This window comes from Patella vulgata, chromosome 4 (genome assembly GCF_932274485.2).
Source record: "Patella vulgata chromosome 4, xgPatVulg1.2, whole genome shotgun sequence".
Lineage (NCBI taxonomy): Eukaryota > Metazoa > Mollusca > Gastropoda > Patellidae > Patella > Patella vulgata.
The window spans coordinates 32,041,646-32,065,196 of NC_065882.2; the positions used below are offsets into that span (position 1 = coordinate 32,041,646).

At 35.8% G+C, this 23,551-nt stretch overlaps 1 protein-coding gene across 1 annotated transcript in view; it reads right to left on the reverse strand.

Moving 5' to 3' along the window:
- Positions 1-23,551, reverse strand: part of LOC126817143 (ubiquitin-protein ligase E3C) — a 477,264-nt gene that overhangs the window by 303,848 nt on the left and 149,865 nt on the right. Inside the window, exon 9 of the mRNA XM_056100098.1 lies at positions 5,239-5,468. Within this exon, the coding sequence (XP_055956073.1) occupies positions 5,239-5,468 (230 nt within the window). The remainder of the gene's footprint in view (positions 1-5,238; positions 5,469-23,551) is intronic.

A 23,551-nucleotide genomic window follows, 5' to 3' on the forward strand; every position in this document is an offset into this window, starting at 1 on the left:
TTTTTACTTTTTTCGGTAATGAAACATTTATAATACACACTAAAATCTGATTAAGAGCAACAACTCAGAAAACCATTAGAATTTGTTTGGTATTTATAAAGTGCTGCCCCATGCTAAGGTTTTGTATACAAAACTTTTAAAATCATGGATTTAGCTGTTCCAAGTCATAAAAATTCATTGAAAATCAATATAGTTGTTCGTCTCAAGATCTTAAACTCTGTGTATCAATCTGAAGTCAATCAGATGATAACTTTAGCCTTTAGAGCGTCACAAGATTTTGCAAAGTGATCAAGGGCCATAACTTTGGCAGTAATTATCGGAAATCTTTGAAAATCAATAGGATTCTTCGTCTCATGACCTTAAACACTGTGTATAAATTTAAAGTAAATCGGATATTAACTTTAGCCTCTAGAGCGGCCACAAGATTTTTCAAAGTGATCAAGGGCTATAACTCTGGCAGTAATTATCGGAAATTGCTGAAAATCAATAGCCTTCTTCGTCTCATGACATTAAACACTGTGTATAAATTTAAGGTCAATCAGATATTAACTTTGGCCTCTAGAGCGTCCACAAGATTTTATGAATCAAGGACCATAACTCTGGCAGTAATTATAGGAAATTGCTGAAAATCAATAGGCTTCTTCGTTTCATGACCTTAAACATTGTGTATAAATTTAAAGTCAATCGGGTATTAACTTTGGCCTCTAGAGCGTCCACAAGATTTTTAAAAGTGATCAAGGGCGATAACTCTGGCAGTAATTATCGGAAATCGCTGAAAATCAAAAGACTTTTTCGTCTCATGACCTTAAACACTGTGTATAAATTTAAAGTCAATTGGATATTAACTTTGACCTCTAGAGCGTCCACAAGATTTTTTGAAGTGATCAAGGGCCATAACTCTGGCAGTAATTATCGGAAATCGCTGAAAATCAATAGGCTTCTTCGTCTCAAGACCTTAAACACTGTGTATAGATTTAAAGTCAATCAGATATTAACTTTGCTTGTGGACGCCGGACCGACAGACCGACAGACCGACGGACGGACGGACGGACGGACGGGGGCGACGACAATATACAATCAAATTTAAATGTGGGCATATAAAAATTAAAGAGTTTTCGGAATTCTATAGAATGTTAAATAAAAAGATAGGTTGCCAGGCAACAAAACATACGCCCACAGCAGCTATATCGTCCGGGCAATCAACAAGAGTTATCACATATTTTTACTTTTTTCGGTAATGAAACATTTATAATACATTAAAATCTTATTAAGATTAACAACTCATTAAGTAATTATCAGAAAACCATTAGAATTTGGTTTTTATAAAGTTCTGCCCCATGCTAACGTTTAGTATACAAAACTTTTAACATCATGTTAACATCATGACTGTTCAAGTCATAAAGATTCTTGAAAATCAATATACTTCTTCGTCTCAAGATCTTAAACACTGTGTATAAATTTAAAATCAATCAGATATTAAGTTTAGCCTCTAAAGCGTCCACAAGATTTTTGAAAGTGATCAAGGGTCATAACCCTGGCAAAAATTATCGGAAATCGCAGAAAATCACTAGGCTTCTTCGTTTCATGACCTTAAACACTGTGTATAAATTTAAAGTCAATCGGATATTAACTTTGACCTGTAGAGCGTCCACAAGATTTTTTTAAGTGATCAAGGGCCATAACTCTGGCAGTAATTATCGGAAACCGCTGAAAATCAATAGGCTTCTTCGTCTCATGACCTTTAACTTTGGCCTGTAGAGCATCCACAAGACATTTCAATGTAGGCGTATAAAAATTATGACCTCTAGAGGGACCACAAGCTAAAGATAGGTTGCCAGGCAACGAAACATACGCACACAGCAGCTACATCGTCCGAGCGGTTGACAAGGGTTGTCGCATATTTATTCCTTTGTAGGTAATTGGGGGCCTTTACAAGACAGTTCCATACAGATCAGATTATAAATTTTGTCGTTTGAGGGTTTACAAGGTTCTACAAACTGAAATAAGGGTCTCAACTCGGGAAGTAATCTACAGAAATTGTTGAAATTTGACAGGCTTTTTTCGTTTTACTAATTTAAATAATGCATATAAATTTCATACAGATCACATGATCACTTTTGTCATTCAAACGTTCACAAGGTTCACAATCGTCATAACTCTAGAAATTATTGACTGAAATTGCTGAAATTCAATAGACCTCTAGTTTCACAAATTTAAATGATGCATATAAATTTCATACATATCGGATGATAACTCTAGAAGTAATAAACGGAAATTGCTGAAATTCAATAGGATTCTTCTCTTGACTAATTTAAATGACACATGTAAATTTCATACAGATCGGCAGAGCATTAGAGTGTTCCCATGGTGCAACAAAGTGAAACAAGGGTCATAACTGTAGAAATAATTGACGTAATTTCTGAAATTCAATAGGATTCTTCTCTTGACTAATTTAAATGGCACATATATAAATTTCATACAGATCGGCAACAAAGTGAAACAAGGGCCATAACTCTAGAAGCAATCTAATTAAAATATAGATCTATATTTCGTTTCGTTTTTTATACTTTCGATGGCCTACACTACATGTAGATCTAACAAGTTATAGTAGGAGTGCACGTTCTATGACGTCAGGTACCAAGCTAGTGACCCGATAATGTCAGTCATTCGATTAACCAATTAGCGACCGCCATGCTTTTTAAAATCTACTTTTGCTTTGTTTTGATTTCTATTGCTGGTTCCGCGGAAAAAAGGTCAAACGCTCGATTCGACAGACCGTTTGATTGGCTGACCCCTCATTTCAAGCAGAACACGAGTTAAATAACAAGTCTTCCAGATATAAGTGTAGTAAAGACAAGTAAAAACGAAATTTTGAACTATAAAAAACGAAACGAAATTGGATCTGTGTTTTAATCAGATTGCTCTAGAAATGAAATGAAATGGGGTTTAACGTCCTACTCTTCAGATTGCTCTAGAAGTAGTAAAAGGAAATTGCTGAAATTCAAATAGGATTCTTCTCTTCACTAATTTAAATGACACATGTAAATTTCATACAAATCGGCAGAGTGTTAGAGCGTTCCAATGGTGCAACAAAGTGAAACAAGAGCCATAACTCTAGAAGTAATTGACGGAAATTGCTGAAATTCAATAAGCTTCTTTGTTTCACTAATTTAAATCATGCATATAAATTTCACAAAGATTGGGTGATAACTTTTGGCGTTAAGAGTATTCACAAGGTTCAATAAAGTGAAACAAGGGCCATAACTCTAGATGTAATAATTGGAAATTGCAGAAATTCAATAGGCTTCTTCGTTTCACTAACTTAAATATTGCATATAAATTTCACAAAGATCGGATGTTAACTTTTGGCATTAGTGCGTTCACAAGGCTCAACAAAGTGAAACAAGGGCCATAACTCTAGACGTAATAAACGGAAATTATTGAAATTAAATAGGCTTCTTCATCTCACTAATGCAAACAACATATATCAATTTTAAAAAAATTGGATGATAGCTTTTGCCGTTAGAGCGTTCATAAGAAATTGTGGACGATGGACAGACGGAAGGAGGCAACAGCAATATACGTCCACATTTCAATAAAAACGCGATTTTTCGTACAATCAGGGGCCATAATTCAGGAAGTTATGGTCCGATATGCGCGAATATCGAAAGCAACCGAGATCTGTGGATTATAAACATACATTTCAAGTTTAAACCAAATCGGATAAAAATTGTGACCTTTACAGTGTTCACAAGCTAAAAATGTGATTTTTCATACAATCAAGGGCCATAATCCATGAAGTTACAGTCCGATTCATGCCAATATCGAAAGGAAAATGAGATCTTTGGGTGATAAACCTATATTTCAAGTTTCATTGAAATTGGATTAAAATTGTGACCTGTAGAGTGTTCACAAACAATTGTGGACAGACAGACGGACAGGGCCGACGACAATATACGTCCACATTTTCATGTGGACATATAAAAACGTCCATTTTCACTTTTGACAGTGTACCTCTTTGCGAGTGAAATGGGGCCGTCAGATAAGCCGCCCTTATGAACTGTTTATGTTCATGTGTAGGCAATTGGCCTGTTATTAACATACAGTACACTGGTTACCTCTTAATAACCTGCGGTTGCCAGGCAGGATACGCCCACATTTTCGAGAGATGGATAGAGTCAAGCTAAAAAGAAAGTGATTTTTCCTACAATCAAGGGCCATAATTCAGGAAATTACAATTCGATATGCACAAACATCGAAAGGAACCGAGATCTTTGTGTTATAAACTTACAAATAAAAATTGTGACCTCTATAGGGTCCACAACCTTGATATACCATATTTTTAGGCTATTTGAGAACGAAGGGCGGCCATTTTGTCTGTCAGTTTTGGGCCGATTTTCACGAAATTCAAACTCTGTCGTCCTTAGGTGTAACGGTGATATAATAATACGTTTTTTTAAATCGGATAAAAATTATGACCTCTATATGGTCCACAAGCTAAAAACGCGATTTTTTGTACAATCAGGGGCCATAATTCAGGAAGTTACGGTCCGCTATGCGCAAGTATCAAAAGGAACCGAGATCTTTGGGTAATAAACTTACATTTCAAGTTTCAACAAAATCAGATAAAAATTGTGACCTCTATTGGGTCCACAAGCTAAAAACATGATTTTTCGTACAAACAGGGGCCATAATCCATGAAGTTTCGATCCGATACATGCCAATATCCAAAGCAGCCAAGGTCTTTTGGAGATAAACCTATATTTCAAGTTTCGTCAAAATCGGATAAGAATTGTGACCTGTAGAGTGTCCACAAACAAATTGTGGACGGACGGATGTCCGGACGGACAGGGGCAAAAACACCAGTGCATTTCCGAAGTTTTGTATTGTTTCTGAATATCCTCTACTTTTTTTGAAGAGTATATTATGGAAAACCTCATGAATAATGGAATAAAGTGCTGTATTTAAGTCTATTTTCTATATTTTCAAAATGTTTCTGACATACCTGAACTAGAAATCTGCCAAATTCAATGGCTATGAAAGTTTAAATTCAAAATATTGAGCCCTTTGGAATGAGATCGATTTGTACTAATATATTATATTTTTGCTTAACGGTATTAAGGAACATGTTGAAGGATTGATGAATTATTTTAATAATTCATCACTCCTTTAACATTTAAAAAGATAATTCTTGTCATATTAATTTAAACAGAACGTCTGTAAAAGATTACAACATACCAATATTTGTATCAGCTACGGACAGTACAGATGCTAATAAATAAGGTGATGGACTTATACCATAAACAACTATACTTTTATCTGGCATATAATCAATCAGGCATTGTATAAGCTTAACAAATGGAAAAGGATATTTTCCATAAGCCATTGCCGGAAGTAAAAATTTTCCAACTTGCTCCGTATAGGTCGGGCATAAGAATGTTGAAGTAACTGATCGCAAAACTCTACAACTGAAAATACAATGAAGAGAATTACATATATGACTGGGTGTAAAACGACAAATGAGTAAATGAAATACTGCAATTTCTAATTATGAGCTGTCTATCTATGGCCTACCCCTCCACTCGAAAAAGAACCTAAATACAGGTCTAAGATAGTTGACTGAGGTACAACTTAAAAGCTGTATCATTTGTGTTTACTAAAACATACCCCAAACAAAAGTGCAAATGATGGACATTTTTTCATTGCTAAGGTTAAAGGGTTATGGCCCTTGAATTTACATTAAATGTATACGATAGGGTGCCAGGGAACAAAACATATGCCCACAGCAGCTAAAAAACCGAGCGGGCGACAAGGATTGTCGCATATTTATGCTTTTGTAGGTAATAAGGGGCATTTACAAGATAATTTCATACAGATCAGTTTATAATTTTTGTCGTTTGAGGGTTCACAAGGTTCTACAAAATGAAACAAGGGCCTTACCTCGGGAAGTAATTTACAGGAATTGTTGAAATTCGACAGGCTTTTTCCTTTTACTAATTTAAATAATGCATATGAATTTCATACATATCGGATGATAACTTTCATCAATCGAGCGTTCACAAGGTTAAATAAAGTGAAACAAGGGCCATAACTCTAGGTGTAATTAACGGAAATTGCTGAAATTCAATAGGCTTCTTTGTTTTACCAATTTAAATGATGCATATAAATTTCATACAGTTCGGATGATGACTTATGTTGTTTTAGAGTTCACATGGTTCAAGAAAGTAAAACAAGGGCATTAACTCCAGAAGTAATTGACAGAAATTGATGAAATTTGATAGGTTTCCTCATTTCACTAATTTAAATGATGCATATAAATTTCATAAAGAGCGGATAATAAGTTTTGACATTCAAACGTTCATAAGGGTCAACAAAGCAAAACATGGGCCATAACTCTAAAAGTAATTTACGGAAATTGCTGAAATTCAATAGGCTTCTTCATTTCGCTACTTTAAATGATGCATATAAATTTCATACACATTGGATGATAACTTTCGTCATTCAAAATTGATGAAATTCAATAGGCTTCCTCATTTCACTAATTTAAATGATGCATATCAATTCCATACAGATCAGATGATAACTTTCGTTACTGAAGTGTTCACAAGGTTCAACAAAGTTAAACAAGGACGATAACTCTAGAAGTAATTATTAGGAATTGCTGAAATTCAATAGGTTCTTCTTTTCACTAATTTAAATGATGCATATGAATATCATACAGATCACATGATAACTTTTGTCATTAGAGCATTCACAAGTTCCAATACCAGCGGTTGCCAGGCAAGATACGCCCACATTTTGCAAGAGATGGATGTAGAACAATCTAAACAAAAAAAAAGCGATTTTTCGCACAATCAGGGGCCATAATCCACGAAGTTATGGTCTGAAATGCGCAAATATCGAGAGGAACCAAGATACTTGGGTAATAAACATACCTCTAAAGGATCCACAACCTTCGAATTACCAATCTGATTAAAACACAGATCCTATTTCGTTTCGTTTTTTATAGTTTAAAATTTTATTTTATTTGTCTGTACTAAACTAGGATCTGGAAGAGTTGTTATATACTCTTCTAAAAAAGTAGGGGATATTGAAATGCAAATACCTATGCAGGTTGTGATATGATAAATAGTCATGGACACTTGGCATGCTTTGAGAGTATGTTCACAGATGAAGAACTTTCCACCCAACAGAACCACTGAGCTGCACGTGCGACACGCAATAGAGCCATACAGGTGGGAGGTGTTCATTATCAAATTTGACACTTCAAGGAAGATATTCTTTAAGTGGCATTTAGCGATCAGGGAACAAATTAACAGAACACAGTTTTTATGGGATACAATCACTAGTTTATTCTAAAAGCAAGACGTTTCGACAAGTATCCTCTTATCGTTATCAAGCACAAATGACAATTTAGTAAACTTGTGGACAATATATATGAAATTAATAAGAAACCATCTGCATGGATTAAGAATAACAGTAATAGAAATAATCAAGGTGTCCATGTGGCACAATTTCACTGTCTCTACATCTCATGAGAAAGGTTAAGTTATTACACACTCTTATATATTTATCTTCAAGTTTACTAATCTGGCGAACACACTTAGTTGCCACATCCCCATATTGACGTTGAACATATTCTTTAAGTGGCATTTAGCGATCAGGGAACAAATTAACAGAACACAGTTTTTATGGGATACAATCACTAGTTTATTCTAAAAGCACGACGTTTCAACAAGTATCCTCTTATCGTTAAATGCCACTTAAAGAGTATTATAAATGTTTCATTACCGAAAAAAGTAAACATATGTAGGGTGACCCACCATAAATAAATATCTCCCAAATATCTCAACAATTACTCCGTAATATTTATATATATATATATACCAAACCTTAAATTAGTTTCACACAATTATTGTAATTAAATAAACGATCATTTTGTACTTAATAAGCTATGACCATTTAATCATCTATAAATAATAGACTGAAAACTGGTTCCAAGAGTCGTCCATAACATCCAGACACTTTTGAGTAAAAGATAGGTTACGTGCCCTTGTTTTGAAATTAGTCTCGCTTAACCAGTCTACCGACCATTCTAGGTCTGATTGACAGGTCGGGATAATCAAGACTATCTTTTTACGAAACATTTAAACAGAAAGCTGGAACAAAAAATTGAATTTAGAAATTAGCACGTTAGCCAACTCAACAATTGTTTTAAGATACTTGTAAAAGTAAAATGAAACTACTGCTAGTATCATGTTCTTGCTAACGAAACTTATTCAGAGATATTATTTGTACTGAACCAAAAGATACCACTCCTAACGGTACAGTTTGATAAAGCAATTTAAAAAAATAAAACGAACGTAATTTCTAAAGCTGTGTAATAACCAAGAAGCTAAATTTTACTGCTATTCAAAATTCTCAACAATAGATTTTTTATGGCTGTAATTGTTGAAAGATTTATAGAGAATTGCACGTGCCATGGCTATTTATAGTCTCATACACTCCACCGCTGACCTATTATCATAGTTAGAGACACAACCACTGAAGCGTGTACATTGGCCGTGTCGAGACCAACTTTCTGAAGAGTGCACGGGTCACCATAACATATGCGATAACTCTTGTTGACTACCCTGACGTTTTAGATGCTGTGGGCGTATGTTTTGTTGCCTAGCAACCTATGTTTAAATTTGGTTTTCTTATAAAACAACATATCTCGGCCATCTTGTTGTATTCGCTGGCAAAGTTGCAACAGTAAAATCTGCCAAATTCATCTATTTGACGTCGGCTGACAACAAAAATGATAATCTGCTCTGTATGAAATTGTTTTATAAATGCCCTTGTTGTATTTGATGGCAAAGTTGCAACAGTAAAATCTGCCAATTCATCTGTTTGACGTCAGCTGTCAACAAAAATGATAATCTGCTCTGTATGAAACTGTCTTATAAATGCCCCCAATTACGTACAAAAGATTATAAATATGCGACAACCCTTGTTGACCTCCTAAACAACTTAGCTGCTGTGGCCGTCTATTTTGATGCCTGGCACCTATCTTTATGATCTAGTCATCCTCTAATAATATATTTTTTATTTCTTTCAGGTAAAGTGACTGCCTTTGTTACAACGTTCAGGTATATTGATTGTCTTTGTTAGATTTTTACAAAGAAACTCGATTGTTTTTAAGGTTGGCTATCTTATAAAACAAGATCAGCCATCTTGTTGCATTCTCTGGCAAAGTTTCAACAATAAAATCTGCCAAGTTCAGCTGTGTGACGTCAGCTGTCCTATTATATAAGCGTCAACTATACATTAAAACTGTTGTATCCTCTGGCAAAGGTGCAACAATATAATCTGCCAAACTGTTGTAATCTCTGGCAAAGGTGCAACAACATAATCTGCCAAACTGTTGTATTCTCTGGCAAAGGTGCAACCAAAAGACCTGTCAAGTTCAACTGAGTGACGTCAGTTGTCCTATTATCGAATTGTTATTTAGAAGTGTAGCAAGCTTCTATCTTAGGAATCGCTTTATCACAAATCTTTATAAGGAACTGAGTGACGTCAGTTGCCTAAATTAACGAATTGTCATTTAGAAGTTTAGCAAGCTTCTATCTTAGGAATTGCTTCATCACAAATCTTGATAAGGAACTGAGTGACGTCAGTTGCCTAAATTATCGAATTGTCATTTAGAAGTTTAGCAAGCTTCTATCTTAGGAATTGCTTTATCACATATCTTTAATAACGAATCAAATATCGAATCTTATAAACTAACTATATAAAATGCCAAGACGAAAGAAAACCAATCGAATAAATAACCTGACAGGGAAACCAATCAAAGAAAAGGATTTAAAGAAAGGAGATAGTTCATGTGAGGAAATTTGTACCGATCAATTAGAAAAGTTGCATTCAAATGCACTGAAGATTATTGAAACAAATGTGAGTGATACACCATGTAAACCTGTTATAGACCAAAGTGTACTCAATATTAACAAGATTAATATAAAGCCTCCTGTTTTAGCCAGCTGTCATCAAGGAAATGCACGATTTAGTAGATTTAGTGGAACTCAGTGTGTCTGTATGAGCGTTATGCCTGTGTTGTTTAGTAAAATAAAGGCTTTAGATAAATGGAATTGTGCAGATTTGGATAGAATATTAATAGCCGGAAATGAGCTGTATGTCTCACTACAGTCCCTGTCCTTAGTTAATAACCGTTATATTCTTTTATCAGAACTTCCAAGCAAGTTAGAACAGTTTGGTCAAATGTTTGATCTTCATATTAGTCAGGAATCTTATGTTGGTTTACTATGGTCTACATACCCAAATGCAACAGATAATATAGTCATGAATTTATATGAAGCCCTTCAGACTTGTCTGTTATCACATGATTCATGTTTTGTTACATTTGGTAGAAACACTTCAATACTTTCTTTATATTTGATTCACACAGCAGAAATAAGAGAGGCTTATTGTCCGAAAACGGTACATGCATACTGCTACATGTAGGAGACATAATGGAAGTATTTCAGCATTGCACTGACCTGGCTATGTCCATGAATCAGGGACCTGAAACCCAATTTGAAATAACCGGGATTAATATTAACATTTTAACAGCTAGCTCCACATCAAATGTATCAGAACATACAGAGAATTTTATAATTAATTTGGATAATGATTTATCACTAAAAAATCTTAATAATGATGTCATTCTATCTCGTTTTAACCATTATAGCATATGCCCTTTTCATACTTTTCTGCACCAATCGGACTATTGAAGATAGTCATACGCAATGCAGAGTGCTATGACGAAAATTTTCTATGGACTGTGGCAGGGCGGAGGATCTGGCAAGGGATAAGGTATAGGTGTTTGGGTCATACAAAAAATCAAGTCCTCATGTACATATTGGCATGCACGTAAAAGACACTCCGACAGTTGTAATTCAATATCAGAGCAGGCCATAGTGCCGCTATCCGTGCAAAGTTTCCGTCATAGTACACTGTATATAGTGTATGCCTGTCTTCATTAGCTCACTCAGAGCAAAACAGTAGGATGTTTAATCTCATTTAATTTTATTTAATTTTCCTACTTTTCTGCACCAATGGGACTATAAAAGATAGGCTGGCAAGCGGACGACCATATATTTATCGTCTCTCGATAAAAGACCTATCTCTGAAAATTAAAATTCCCCGATTTGATTATTCTTTTAATATGACGTAATTATGTAACCTCATATAAAATATAGTAGAGCGTATACAAACAAATTATATGAATAGATTCATTATCAGAAATATTACAGGCCTTTCAAACGAACAGTCGCCATTTTTAGAGATAGATGTACAAATATATTTTTATCGTCTCGGGCAAGGTCAAGGTCACGATCTGTTCACGGTTGATGATTGTGTTTAAATCGGTTTATATCATATTATTTCTATTCACATTACAATATTGGGATCATCATGGGGGTCCAACCCAAGATTTGCACGACTCTGACTTTGAATGTTACAGTCATTGTGGCATTGAATTCCAGGGTGGAAACATCAGTTTAATTGTTTTAGTGACCAGAAAACAAATTTTGATATGCGTCGGCTTACCCAAAATGAAAGGTTACGTGCCCTTGGCATGCTACAGATCGGCACAACACAGGCGGTTGTGGCGCGGACGATGAATGTTTCTCAGTCTGTCATAAGCAGGCTATGGTCCAGATACCGTGATACACAATCTGTACAGGACAGACCACGCTCAGGTCGACCAAGGGCGACAACTCAAGCCCAGGATCGATTTATCCGTACCTTGGCCTTGAGAAATCGTGTCATCACAGCAAATCAGATCAGCGCTCGTCTTCAAACAGACACTGGTGTGAGAGTGAGTGGCCAGACGATTCGGAATCGACTGCATAGGGGTCACCTTCGCGCCCGACGTCCTCGCGTGATCCCTTGTTTGAGAGATCATCACATTCAGGCAAGACGTCGTTGGTGTAGGGATCGTCAACACTGGGATAATCGACGCTGGAGCAATGTGATGTTTTCAGATGAGTCAATGTTCACTGTTGATTTTTTGGACAGACGTAGGAGGGTGTGGCGTCGTCGAAACGAGCGCTTCCAAGACGTTAACGTCATCAGACATGATCGATTTGGGGGTGGTTCTGTTATGGTGTAGGGAGGCATCACTGTTGCTGGAAGAACGGCTTTACATGTTGTTGCAGGGCGTGTTACAGGCCAGTACTACCGGGACAACATCTTGGCAGTCCATGTTGTGCCGTTCGCACGACGTCCTGGCCGCCGTTTCATCTTCCAGAATGACAACACAAGATGTCACAGGGCCAGGATCGTTAGAGGTTACCTCCAACAACAGAACATCACCACATTACCTTGGCCAGCACTGAGTCCCGACCTCTCCCCCATCGAGCATGTCTGGGACATGCTTGGACAGAGGTTACGTCAACGTCAACAACGTCCTGCCAATGTCCAAGAACTTGCTGCTGCGTTGCAACAGGAATGGGACAATCTGGACCAAAATGACCTTAGACGTCTCATTAGGAGTATGCCACGTCGGATCAATGCTTGTTTGGCAAACAGGTGAGGATTTACCCGTTACTGACTTGGTTGTGATGCTGTGGTAACTTTGCTGTTTGACCCCGGGTATCATTTTACCCTTATAATGGTCAGTCTGTGCCTTACTTAGTCTAATGATCATTTGGAATAAATCGATGAATGTGAACTTCATTTCATTTTGTCATTTGTTTCTTCGTCAGTTTCATTAGGTGACTTTAATAACACTTAAAAATCAAATATCCCCTACTTTTTTTGAATAGTATATAAGTACATGTAGTATTTTCTAAACATTTTTATGGGTGTTTCAGGTTGGTTTTTTTTGTTATTGTACTGATATTTTTGCAAATTTAATAATGCATAATGCAAGAGCTAAATCTATATATTGTACGTAGGTTAAGTAGGTATTTCTTGAGACTGTAAATGTTAAATTTTTTTATAAGACATTTTAATGTATTAACTTGCTAAGTCTATAATCAAGTCTCAATGCCATCGGGTGCTCGAGATGTTCACATATTCAAACACTGGCGGTTAATTTTAATGATTTAATTTAATTGAAAAATGGATAATCAAGACTTTAAGCTTATATACATAGGCCTATTTAAATGATATAACATTAAATAACAAGTTTGCCCGTACATACTTGTACATAAAGGTTTCAGTCCTACTCCCCAGCTTATTTTTTCTTGTGGTGGCCAAGAAAGTTCATCAGGATTTTCTGGCATGGTTCCTCTTTTAACTGGTGCAAGACAGAGGGGCTGGTAAGGGCTAATGTACAGTTGTTCGGATAGGACAAAAAACCAAGCTCTTTTGTACACACGGCCAGTCAAAATTTCCATCACAGCACACTTTCAAGCATTTGTCCAACTTCTTTAGCCCTGTTTGAGCAGCACAGTATGATGTTGAACCCCATTTCATTACAGATCCACAGTAGGTTGGCTGTCAGCCCAGTTGGAGCTGAACAGTAGGCCGTTTAACCCAATTACGTTTTTTTTTGGGAGTATAAAGTTGCTTTTTATTTATTTTTTACAGATCCTACATGTATATTTGAGCACCCTTGGTGGCAGTAATGACAAAGAAGTTATAAAAAGATTTATATGGGCTTTATAATGAAAGTTAGACAACACTACTACTTGCCAAACACTACTACTTGTCACATAATGTAATGATATAAATATATATGTATCTATGGTAGCACAAATATCATCAGAATGTAGGCCAAAGCTTTACAAGCATTGTAGGCCTAAAATACTTTCTGTCTGAACTTTTGACAGTCAATTCTTTGATGACTAGTTAGTTTAGAGCAGATATCCTGTCACAGTATTATATAACAGCTCTTTGGCTTAAAGTCTAAACTGAGTTGTATCAGTGAGTTGAAAATCATCTGTGTTCCTGTTATTGCTCCCTGCTGCAGCCAGTAAACAATAAACTTTTGCGTTCCTTACAAATCTTCCAATTTTTATTGATAGATCAACCATAGCAAAGATCTCTATTAAGATTATATTTGTAATGTGTGTAACAAATTCTATGACATAGGTATAATATTGGTGTAGTTAAGTATATACCATATTTATGCACACATTTCAATGTTGGCATATTATTAGTCTCTATCATCTAGAAAAAAATATTCTATATTCTACGAATATTAGTGTGGTTGCGTTGTCAACATTTGAGAATAATCGGTCATAGGCTAGATTATCCGGTCTTTTACATTATCATAAACAAAGTCTAAGGGAGGTAACTAGTCCTAAAACAAGATGTTGACGTCCATGAAATTTATATAAGAATGCCATTTCCGAAAATCCATTTGATTGCATTGTCAGTTCAATATCCAACACTCTTAATTTTTTTTATTGTAAAATTTCTCTCTTCATGGGCCATATCTATGTTGTTTTTTTTATTGAATCCTAATTCGTCATCACGATTCATGTTTGTTTATAAATGCAAGTGTTATTGACAACTGTCCCAGACCCTCATTATTTATATGGCCCAACTTTTCTTCGGCGTACACCGGCACGGTATTAGACTAGGATAATAGTACAGTCCCGAAACTCATGGAGTTGAAAAACATTAGTCTTATATACCGCCTCTACTTAATTATGGAAGTAGGTTGGAAAAATGTAAAATTTGGCAATTTGACTTATACTCAACATCGACTTATACCCTGTATGGTAATGTGATGATGCCCCCTCTTCCAGACAAGACATAGGCTATAACTGTTTCAAATGACAAGTGCTAAATGAAGTATTTATGTGGTCTTTGGTGAAAGAAATGAAATGAAATGAAATGGGGTTTAACGTCCTACTGTTCTGCTCCTAACCTGGGCTAATGAAGACGAGCATATGCCATACAGTGTACTATGAGGGAAATTTTGCGCGTAGGGGTCTTTAGCCTGGGCAGCGGGGCTACGGCCTACTCTTATATCGAATTCCAACTGCCAAGGGATCTTTAACGTGCATGCCAATGTCTACACGGGACCTCGGTTTTCCGTCCCATAACGACCAGACAGCTGTCCGTCTGTCAGTTCCTCCGTCCTGCATCACTGACAAGGGAAACCACACCGGAAAATCAGGATGAACTTGATCCCCCCCTTTGGTGAAAGAGAGAGAGAGAGAAATGGGGACTAACATATGGTTTAATTTTTTATTTACATAATTCGCTTGCGCGTAGGGGTCTTTAGCAGTGGGAGGAAACCGAAGGACCCGGAGAAAACCCACGAGGTTGGACAGGCGACCCTACTCCTTGCCACGTACAACCGGGGTTTCGAAACCACGCCATTCGACTCAATGACAGACTTTATGATACAGCGCGCGCACGCTAACCATTCAGCCAAAAAAAAAAACAAGGTCCAGTGTACACATTGGCGTGCACATAAAAGATCCCCTGGCAGTTGGAATTCGATACAAGAGTAGGCCATAGCGCTGCTGCCCGGGCAAAATTTCCCTCATAGCACACTGTATGGCGTAACCTTTTGCGTCTCTTCAAAATATTTCAAATCTTTTGTCATGGATCAACCATTGCAAATATCCGTGTTACAATTATATTTGAAATGTGTTAAACCAATTCTGCAACACATGTAATATTGGTGTAGTATATATCTTTGTTTATACACCCACATATCAATTTTGGCCCTGTTTGTCCGTACACTGGGTGTGAAATGTGAATCATTCCGATTGTGAGAGGACAAGCATTATCAATATACAGCTTTTCAGGACTTTGCTTTCCTTGGTTAATTCTCCCTAGTCTAGTCGTTTGGATGGTACGAATGATCGAGGTCCTGTGCACACATTGGTGTGCACGTGAAAGATCCCTTGGCAGTTTGAATTCGATATAAGAGTAGGCTTTAGCGCCACTGTCTGGATAAAATTCCATAATAGGACACTGTATAGCATATTTCCATGTCATTAGCCCTGTCGGAATAGGACATTAAACCCATTTCATTTCACTCATTCCAAAGTTAACTTCTATTCCATCAATACCTTGAGCAAATAAGATAGAGGCTATAGGTTTTGGCCCAATTTGGTCAATATCCCAGTTTTTTCTTTCTTATATGCATATCAACACTTTCATAGCGCTAATGTAGACCTTTTTCTTGAACATTTTCCCGTGTCAGTGATGCCGGACAGAGGACCTGACATGGATGGCTGACTAGTCATACGGAAGGGACAAAAAAACCAAGGTACAGTGTAAACTCAAGTGTGTGTGTGTGTGTGTGAAAGATCCATTGGCAGTTGGAATTTTATATAAGAGTACGCCATAGCTCTGCACACTGTGTGGCATATGCCCGTCTTCATTTCTCAAACAGCTGTGGATAAAAACTGTTAATATTTAAATGTGTATTTTGTATTTTATAACATTATATTTTTGTCTTTTAAATAAAGTATATGTATACATACTTGTAGTATATTTTGTCATATAATTCTGCTAGATTTTTAACTTTTCTGTGCAATACATTTAGAATTCTGACTGGTTATGGGTAGATAGAGAGCAATGGGGTAAAACATCCAATAGACATAAACTGTCCTTTGGGACTAAGTGATTCAATTCAAGTTGAATAATTCATCCGCACCAGGAATCTTTAGTAGTAGGAGGACCCAGAGAAAACCCATGTTCAAGTTGGGTGTGGAAACAAACCACTTGACTCAATGACAGACCTTATGATCTAAAGCGCACACGTTGGACCACTCAACTTTTAGCCTCACCCACGGGTCAGGAAAATTTGATTATTGGTTGAATGTACTTCCCATTTACTGCCGCAAATAATGAATAATTTTGAAGGTTTTAATGCTCATCAAAATTTGACTTTAGAATTGCATCCGTAAATGATGTTAATTTAATGTTAGATTTACGGTATAATGATCGGTTAGATATCCATCATTTTGCTCATCCTTTTAACGACAATTTAACGTCAGGAAATGACGTTAATCTAGCGTAAAGTTTACGTCATTTTTACGTTATATTTGCATCATTTTCTGACGTAAATCTAACGTAAAGTTTACGTTATTTTCTGACGTAAATCTAACGAAATGACGTAAACTTTACGCAAATTTTACGTTAGATTTACGTCAGAAAATGACGTAAAGTTTACGTTAGATTTACGTCAGAAAATGACGTAAATATAACGTAAAAATGACGTAAAGTTTACGTTAGATTAACGTCATTTCCTGACGTAAAATTATCGTTAAAAAGATGAGCAAAATGATGGTAAACTGACTGACCATTTTTACGTAAATGTAACGTAAAATTAACATCATATTGTTATGTGGGATTGAGCTTTTCGAAAATAACGTTTTGGAAGTTTATGAAGATTATCCTGAGTGCCTACTTGTTATCACTGGAGATTTAAATTCTAGGACTGGAGATGGATCACAGCAGGATTTTTTAATTGATGATAGTACTAAATATTTTGATACCTTAGATGCAGCTGATTATAGTGTGGATACTTTCAGTCTCCCTAGAAAGTCCAAGGACTGTGAGGTGAACAATTTCGGATTAAGGCTTCTCACAATTTGTGCCCTTTTGAATGTCCATATAGTGAATGGAAGACATTCCAATGACAGTCCGGGAGAATTCACGTGCATAACATATAATGGGGCCAGTGTTGTTGACTATTTAATAGTTTCATCTGACTTTTATAAATTGATACAAAACTTTAGTGTTATAACCAGAACCGAATCGGACCATCTGCCCTTAGAATTTGAAATAGCATGTAATATTATTGTTGCGCCTGATACTTCATATGATACAATACAGTATGATAAATTGGTTTGGAATTCTGACAAAGCTGATGTTTATAAAGATAATGTGAAATCCAATTTACATACTTTAGTTTCTCAACTTTCAAATTCACATTATGATGAGATTGATAAACCTGTCCAAATGTTTTGTTCTTTCATCTGGCAAACTGCTCACGATATGGTGTATAAACCTATTAAGATTTATGATATATCCAAAACGAAACAACCCAAATGGTTTAATCAGGAATGTCAGAATTTGAAAACTGAGAAGTATTTAGCACTAAATATATTTAGGAAGACAACCCTAGATATGCACCTTGACAATTATAAGGTGGTCAGAAATAAGTTTAAACACGTATGTGACTTGAGAAAGGTTGCATATAACCATGAACTTTGTGAAGTGTTAGAAAAAAGCTTGAATGATCCGGCTTGTTTTTGGAAAACCATTAAGAGCTTTAGGCATAGGGCAACTATTTCTCACACTATTCAACCAAATGAGTGGTTCCACTATTTTGAAAATCTTTTGAATGTAACCCTTGATGATGCACAAACTGACCTTGTCTTGCAAGAAGCCCAATGTAACATTGATAGTTATACTGATCATTGCCAATGCCCAGAGTTATGTCCCCTAAATGATCCCATTTCAGAATCTGAAGTGAAACAGGCCATTACTAAAATGAAGGGTGGCACATCCCCAGGACCAGACGGGATTGGAATTGACTTTATTAAAACAATATCAAATGAAGTTACCCCAATTCTTACAATCATCTTCAATAAAATCTTCGACTCTGGTAATTTTCCAGACTCCTGGAGGAAAGCCCTGATCATACCACTTCACAAGAAGGGAAGTAAGCTTGACTGTAATAATTATAGAGGTATATCGCTATTAGACTCTGTTGGCAAATTATATACATCAATATTAAATAACAGACTTACTCTTTGGTCAGAATCCCAGGAAAATTTCCATGAAGCCCAAGCTGGCTTCAGGGGAGGTTACTCGACTACAGACCACATTTTTACTCTTCATGGCTTGGTTCAAAAATATCTAAGTAAATCCAGAGGTCGTCTATACAACTTGTATGTGGATTTCTCTAAGGCATTTGTCTCTCTCAACCGACAGAAACTGCTCTCCTTGTTAATAAACAAGGGAATCCATGGTAAAATATACAAATCGTTGAAGAGTCTCTATTCTTTGGTGTCATCTAGTGTTAAGTTGGGTTTCCACATCACTGATTATTTTCATTGTACTACTGGCGTCCGTCAGGGATGTATTTTGAGTCCTATTTTATTTTGTTACTACATAAATCAACTAATTGATATAGTAAAAAATGGTGACGTAAATGGCATCTTCACAAGCCAAGATGTTGAAGACATTTTCCTACTACTTTATGCAGATGATTTGTGTCTTCTGTCTGATACTGTTGGGGATATGAGGAAGAAAATAAAACTCCTGGAAAAATTCACACAAAAGTTTGATCTATCTGTAAATCTATCAAAAACCAAAATTATGGTTTTCCGGAATGGCGGAAAATTACGAAACTATGAAAACTTTCACTTTAATAATCAACCTATTGAAATTGTTACCTATTATAACTACTTAGGAGTAATATTTTCCTCCAGGCTAAACTGGAGTAAGTGTATCCAAAATCTTGCTGTGAAAGCTGATAAAGCCCTTGTACCTATTAAAAGTCTGATTAGGAAATCTGATTTTCCATCTATGAATCTATCTTTTAAAATGTTTGATACAATTATTAAACCCATTCTTTTATATGGCTCCCAAATTTGGGTGTTTGAATACCGATCAGACATTGAGAGAGTTCATGCAAGTTTTTGTAAGTTTTTATTACATATACATAAAAGTTCTAGTTCTGCTGGGGCCTTGGGAGAATGTGGACGACGGAATATGTCTATCGATTATATCTCAAATTGCATCAAATATTGGTGTAAACTTTTGTGTATGACAAAAGAACGCTATCCGAAACAGGTTTATATCCTTCTATGTAGACTTGATGAGATTGGTCGTGTGACATGGGTTTCGAAGGTTCGCATGCTCCTATGCTCTCTTGGTTTTGCTTTTATATGGAATTCTCAAACAGTTGGAAATATTAAGTATTTTATGTGTCAGTTTAAATTAAGATTAAGGGATATAAATCTTCAGGAATGGTCAGATAAAATTTCAAACTCTGAATCCCTCCAAATATATAAGTCATTTAAATTAGATCTGTCTCAGGAATCTTATTTATCATTACCAATAAGTGCACATATTAAACGGAATGTCACTTTGCTGAGATTGAATATATTGCCACTTGCAACTGTTCTTTTCAAACGAAAACAAATCACTTCCCCACTTTGTAAGTTATGTGAGGAGTCTGATGAGGATATAAGTCATTTCCTTTTCCAGTGTACAGTTATGGCGGAACTTAGACAACAGATAATTCCCCAAAACTTTCTCAGAAACTACAGTCAATTCAGTCTAGGCAATCTTTGTAATACAGAGTGCCAAAATTACATAATTGCAATTTCACAGTATATCGATAAAGCTAGTCAATTGAAAAAACATTGATTGATATTGTTGACATTATTGATATTGTATTTTATTGTTATTGTTGTTACCACCACCATTTTCCCACATTTTTGTTAAATGATATTGTATTATTTGTATCTTTGGGTCCAAGACCTCTAAATACTGAATAAACAAATTATTATTATTATGTACAGCAGATGGGTTTGTACAAAATGTTCAAAACAGGGGTTGGCTCAATTTTGCCACTATTTTACCCAGAATAAGCATTTTTTTCTTCTTTGAAACATTAAATTCTTGCATTTCCTTCATGTAGGAAGCAATATCCCAGCCTTTCTAGACATTTTTTACTCCATCATTCTGTTTAGAGAGGCAATAAATGCCCAACCCCACCCTTTTCTATTAATGTGTTTTGAGGGATTTAAATGCACCTGTGTTGACATGTAAATGATCTTAATATTGGAATTTGTGGTTGAATTACAGCTAAGAATGTTATTTTTCACCCAAAAATATTTTTTTTGTGCATTTCAAGGATTTCTAACCCTTATTTGTTCAGAGTCAAACGTAGAACCCTGAGGCATTTCAGGCCAATGAGACCAGACCCAGATATAAAACTGGTGTAGATGTGTAAATGTCAATTTAATGTTCAATATTTTCTTATCAAAATCCAGCATTTGTGGTGTTTGCTGCATTTATGTTGCCTATAAAACAATAAAATGTTAATTTTTCTCCTTTTCAGGCCTCTTTTTATGTTGTCAACTCTGTCATGACTACTTTTTTTACTTCTTTTTTCAGGAAATTAATGTAAAGTTCCAGACATCTTGCGTCAGCACAAGGATTGCAATACAAATTTGTAATATGCCTCTTAGGTTTGAGATGTTGGAAACATTGAAATATTCCCAAATTTGTGAAAATTGTGTATTTTGTGACCCTTCTGTTAGAGAGGGGTGATCATAGACCAAATATGGCATTTTTTTCATTCATCAAGGCCTATTTTTAACCATAATTCATATTTATTGCACCTATTTTAGTTTATATGTGCATATGTTAGCCAGGGATGGTAAAACATAGCTGTTAGACAGATTCCTTTGGTAATGTAAGTTCTGCAACCATAGATTACATTAATTCAATCAGTGGCATGTTCAGGGGGTAGGCATACATGTTTCAGTATAGATCTCTAATATTACAATCATTGCAACTGGTTTGCATTTTTTCTGTTTGCATATTGTCCACAGATTCTAAAAATATATTTCTTGTCCGTCCAGATATTTAAAAAAGTGGAAAATTATTGGTATTTTGAGAGATGCTACATGTAAATTTTGTACATTTTTCATCACATGGCAGTAAAAAATTATATTTTTGAAAAAAATTCCAAATTATGAGTGTTTTCTATGTAGTTTCTTTGTAACTTGTCTAATTTTTTCACAGAACTCAGATACTGCCTTTAATAAGAAAGATTTGAGATGCACCAGTGTACATAAAGCAGCATGTGTACTTAAAGGGCCATCATTTTTACAGTTATTCTTTGATTTTGATTTTCTTTCACCGGCATGTTGCCAGAACCCATGGGAAGGAAATAAAAAGGGCCTTTTGGTGATACCTGAAGTTTCACCCCTATATAGGACACAGATCACCAAATATTCCTACGCCGTCACCCACGAAACAAGGGCCAAAGCTATTTTTAGTCTTCCTCTCCCTTTTCCTCCCTTTTGCATGGCGATTTTTGTTGACTTTTTGGTGTAGAATCGAGGAAAAGGGTTTGAAAATACATTTTCTGCCAGGTTTTGGTGAATATTCATAATATTGATGCGGAAGGATACAAGAGTTGAGAGGTTGGTTAGGTTGAAATGTAGGGCCTGAAATTGCATGTTTACTTGTCTCTACTTCCAGCTTGTGTATCTCAAGTTTTTCATGAAGAACCTCATACGTGCTTTTGGGCAAGTGGTTGCCACATGTTGCTCCATCTGTGGTAGAAAGCGTTCTACCCAACGAAAATTTGGGAAAAAGTTAGAGCCGGTCTAAGATACGAGAATTAACATTGGAGTCAATGGGGAAATCTTTAGTGATCTGTGTCCAAATGACTGAGGAAGATACTGATAATTTACCAGATCTTGATGAAATAACAGTACATGGTCCGCCTTTAGATACATGTCTTCAAACTTGATCTAGCACAAGACGTTGTAGACCAGTATGATAGTATTTTTTCTATTTCTCCAGCAGAAAACAACAAACCTATCAAGATACAGACAAAGGCAATGAAGCAATGTGTTTCCCAACTCTCTTTCCAGCTGGAAAAAATACATTTTCAGACAATCGTGATGAACGAATTACTTTGGGTCGTTATTTACACTGTCGTTTGATGAATGTCGACAATCGATTTGCTAGAAAAACAGATTACATTTTTTATGCACAGTATATGTATGAACTCAGTCAAGTCATATCAAGTATTTCAATTGCTTTAAGAAAAGGAAAAGCCAATGGCAATAAAATTACATCAGAAATTTTGACAAATGAAGACCCGTTGAAAAACATACTGAAGACTGATCAAGGATATCATTTTCTTAATTCAGTACGTGGATCTCCTAGTTATTGGAAAAGTACACAGTCAGATTTATTTGCTATGTTGAGACAACTCGGATTCCCTTCGTGGTTTATTTCCCTGTCCGCTGCTGAAAGCCGCTGGAGACATATTATTGAAACAATATTAAAGCAACAAGGCGATAACAGAGAGGCAAAAGATTTAGATTGGACTGAAAAAAATGAAATTTTGCGAAGTAATCCAATAACCACAGCAAGAATGTTTGATCATAGATTTCATTTTTTCTTAAAGAATTTTATCATGTCAAAAGCTGAGCCAATTGGTAAAGTAAAAGATTATTTCTACCGCATTGAATTCCAATTGAGAGGATCGCCCCATGTACATGCCTTGATTTGGATAGAGAATGCACCAGTTCTTGGTAAAGACCCAGATAACAAAGTGGTAGAATTTGTGGATAAGTACATTACTTGTAAAATGCCAAATAGGTTGGTTGATGAAGAACTGCATGAAATTGTTTTAAATGTTCAAATGCACAGTAAAAAACATTCAAACTCATGTAGAAAGAAAAACACAGTTTGTCGATTTAATTTTCCAAGACCACCCCCTAAAGAAACATTTGTTTGTCGATCTGTTGATATGAGAGAAAATGATGATGAACCTTCTAGCATTCATGATCTTACAAACGATCAGGCCAAGTTAGTTCTTGAAAGC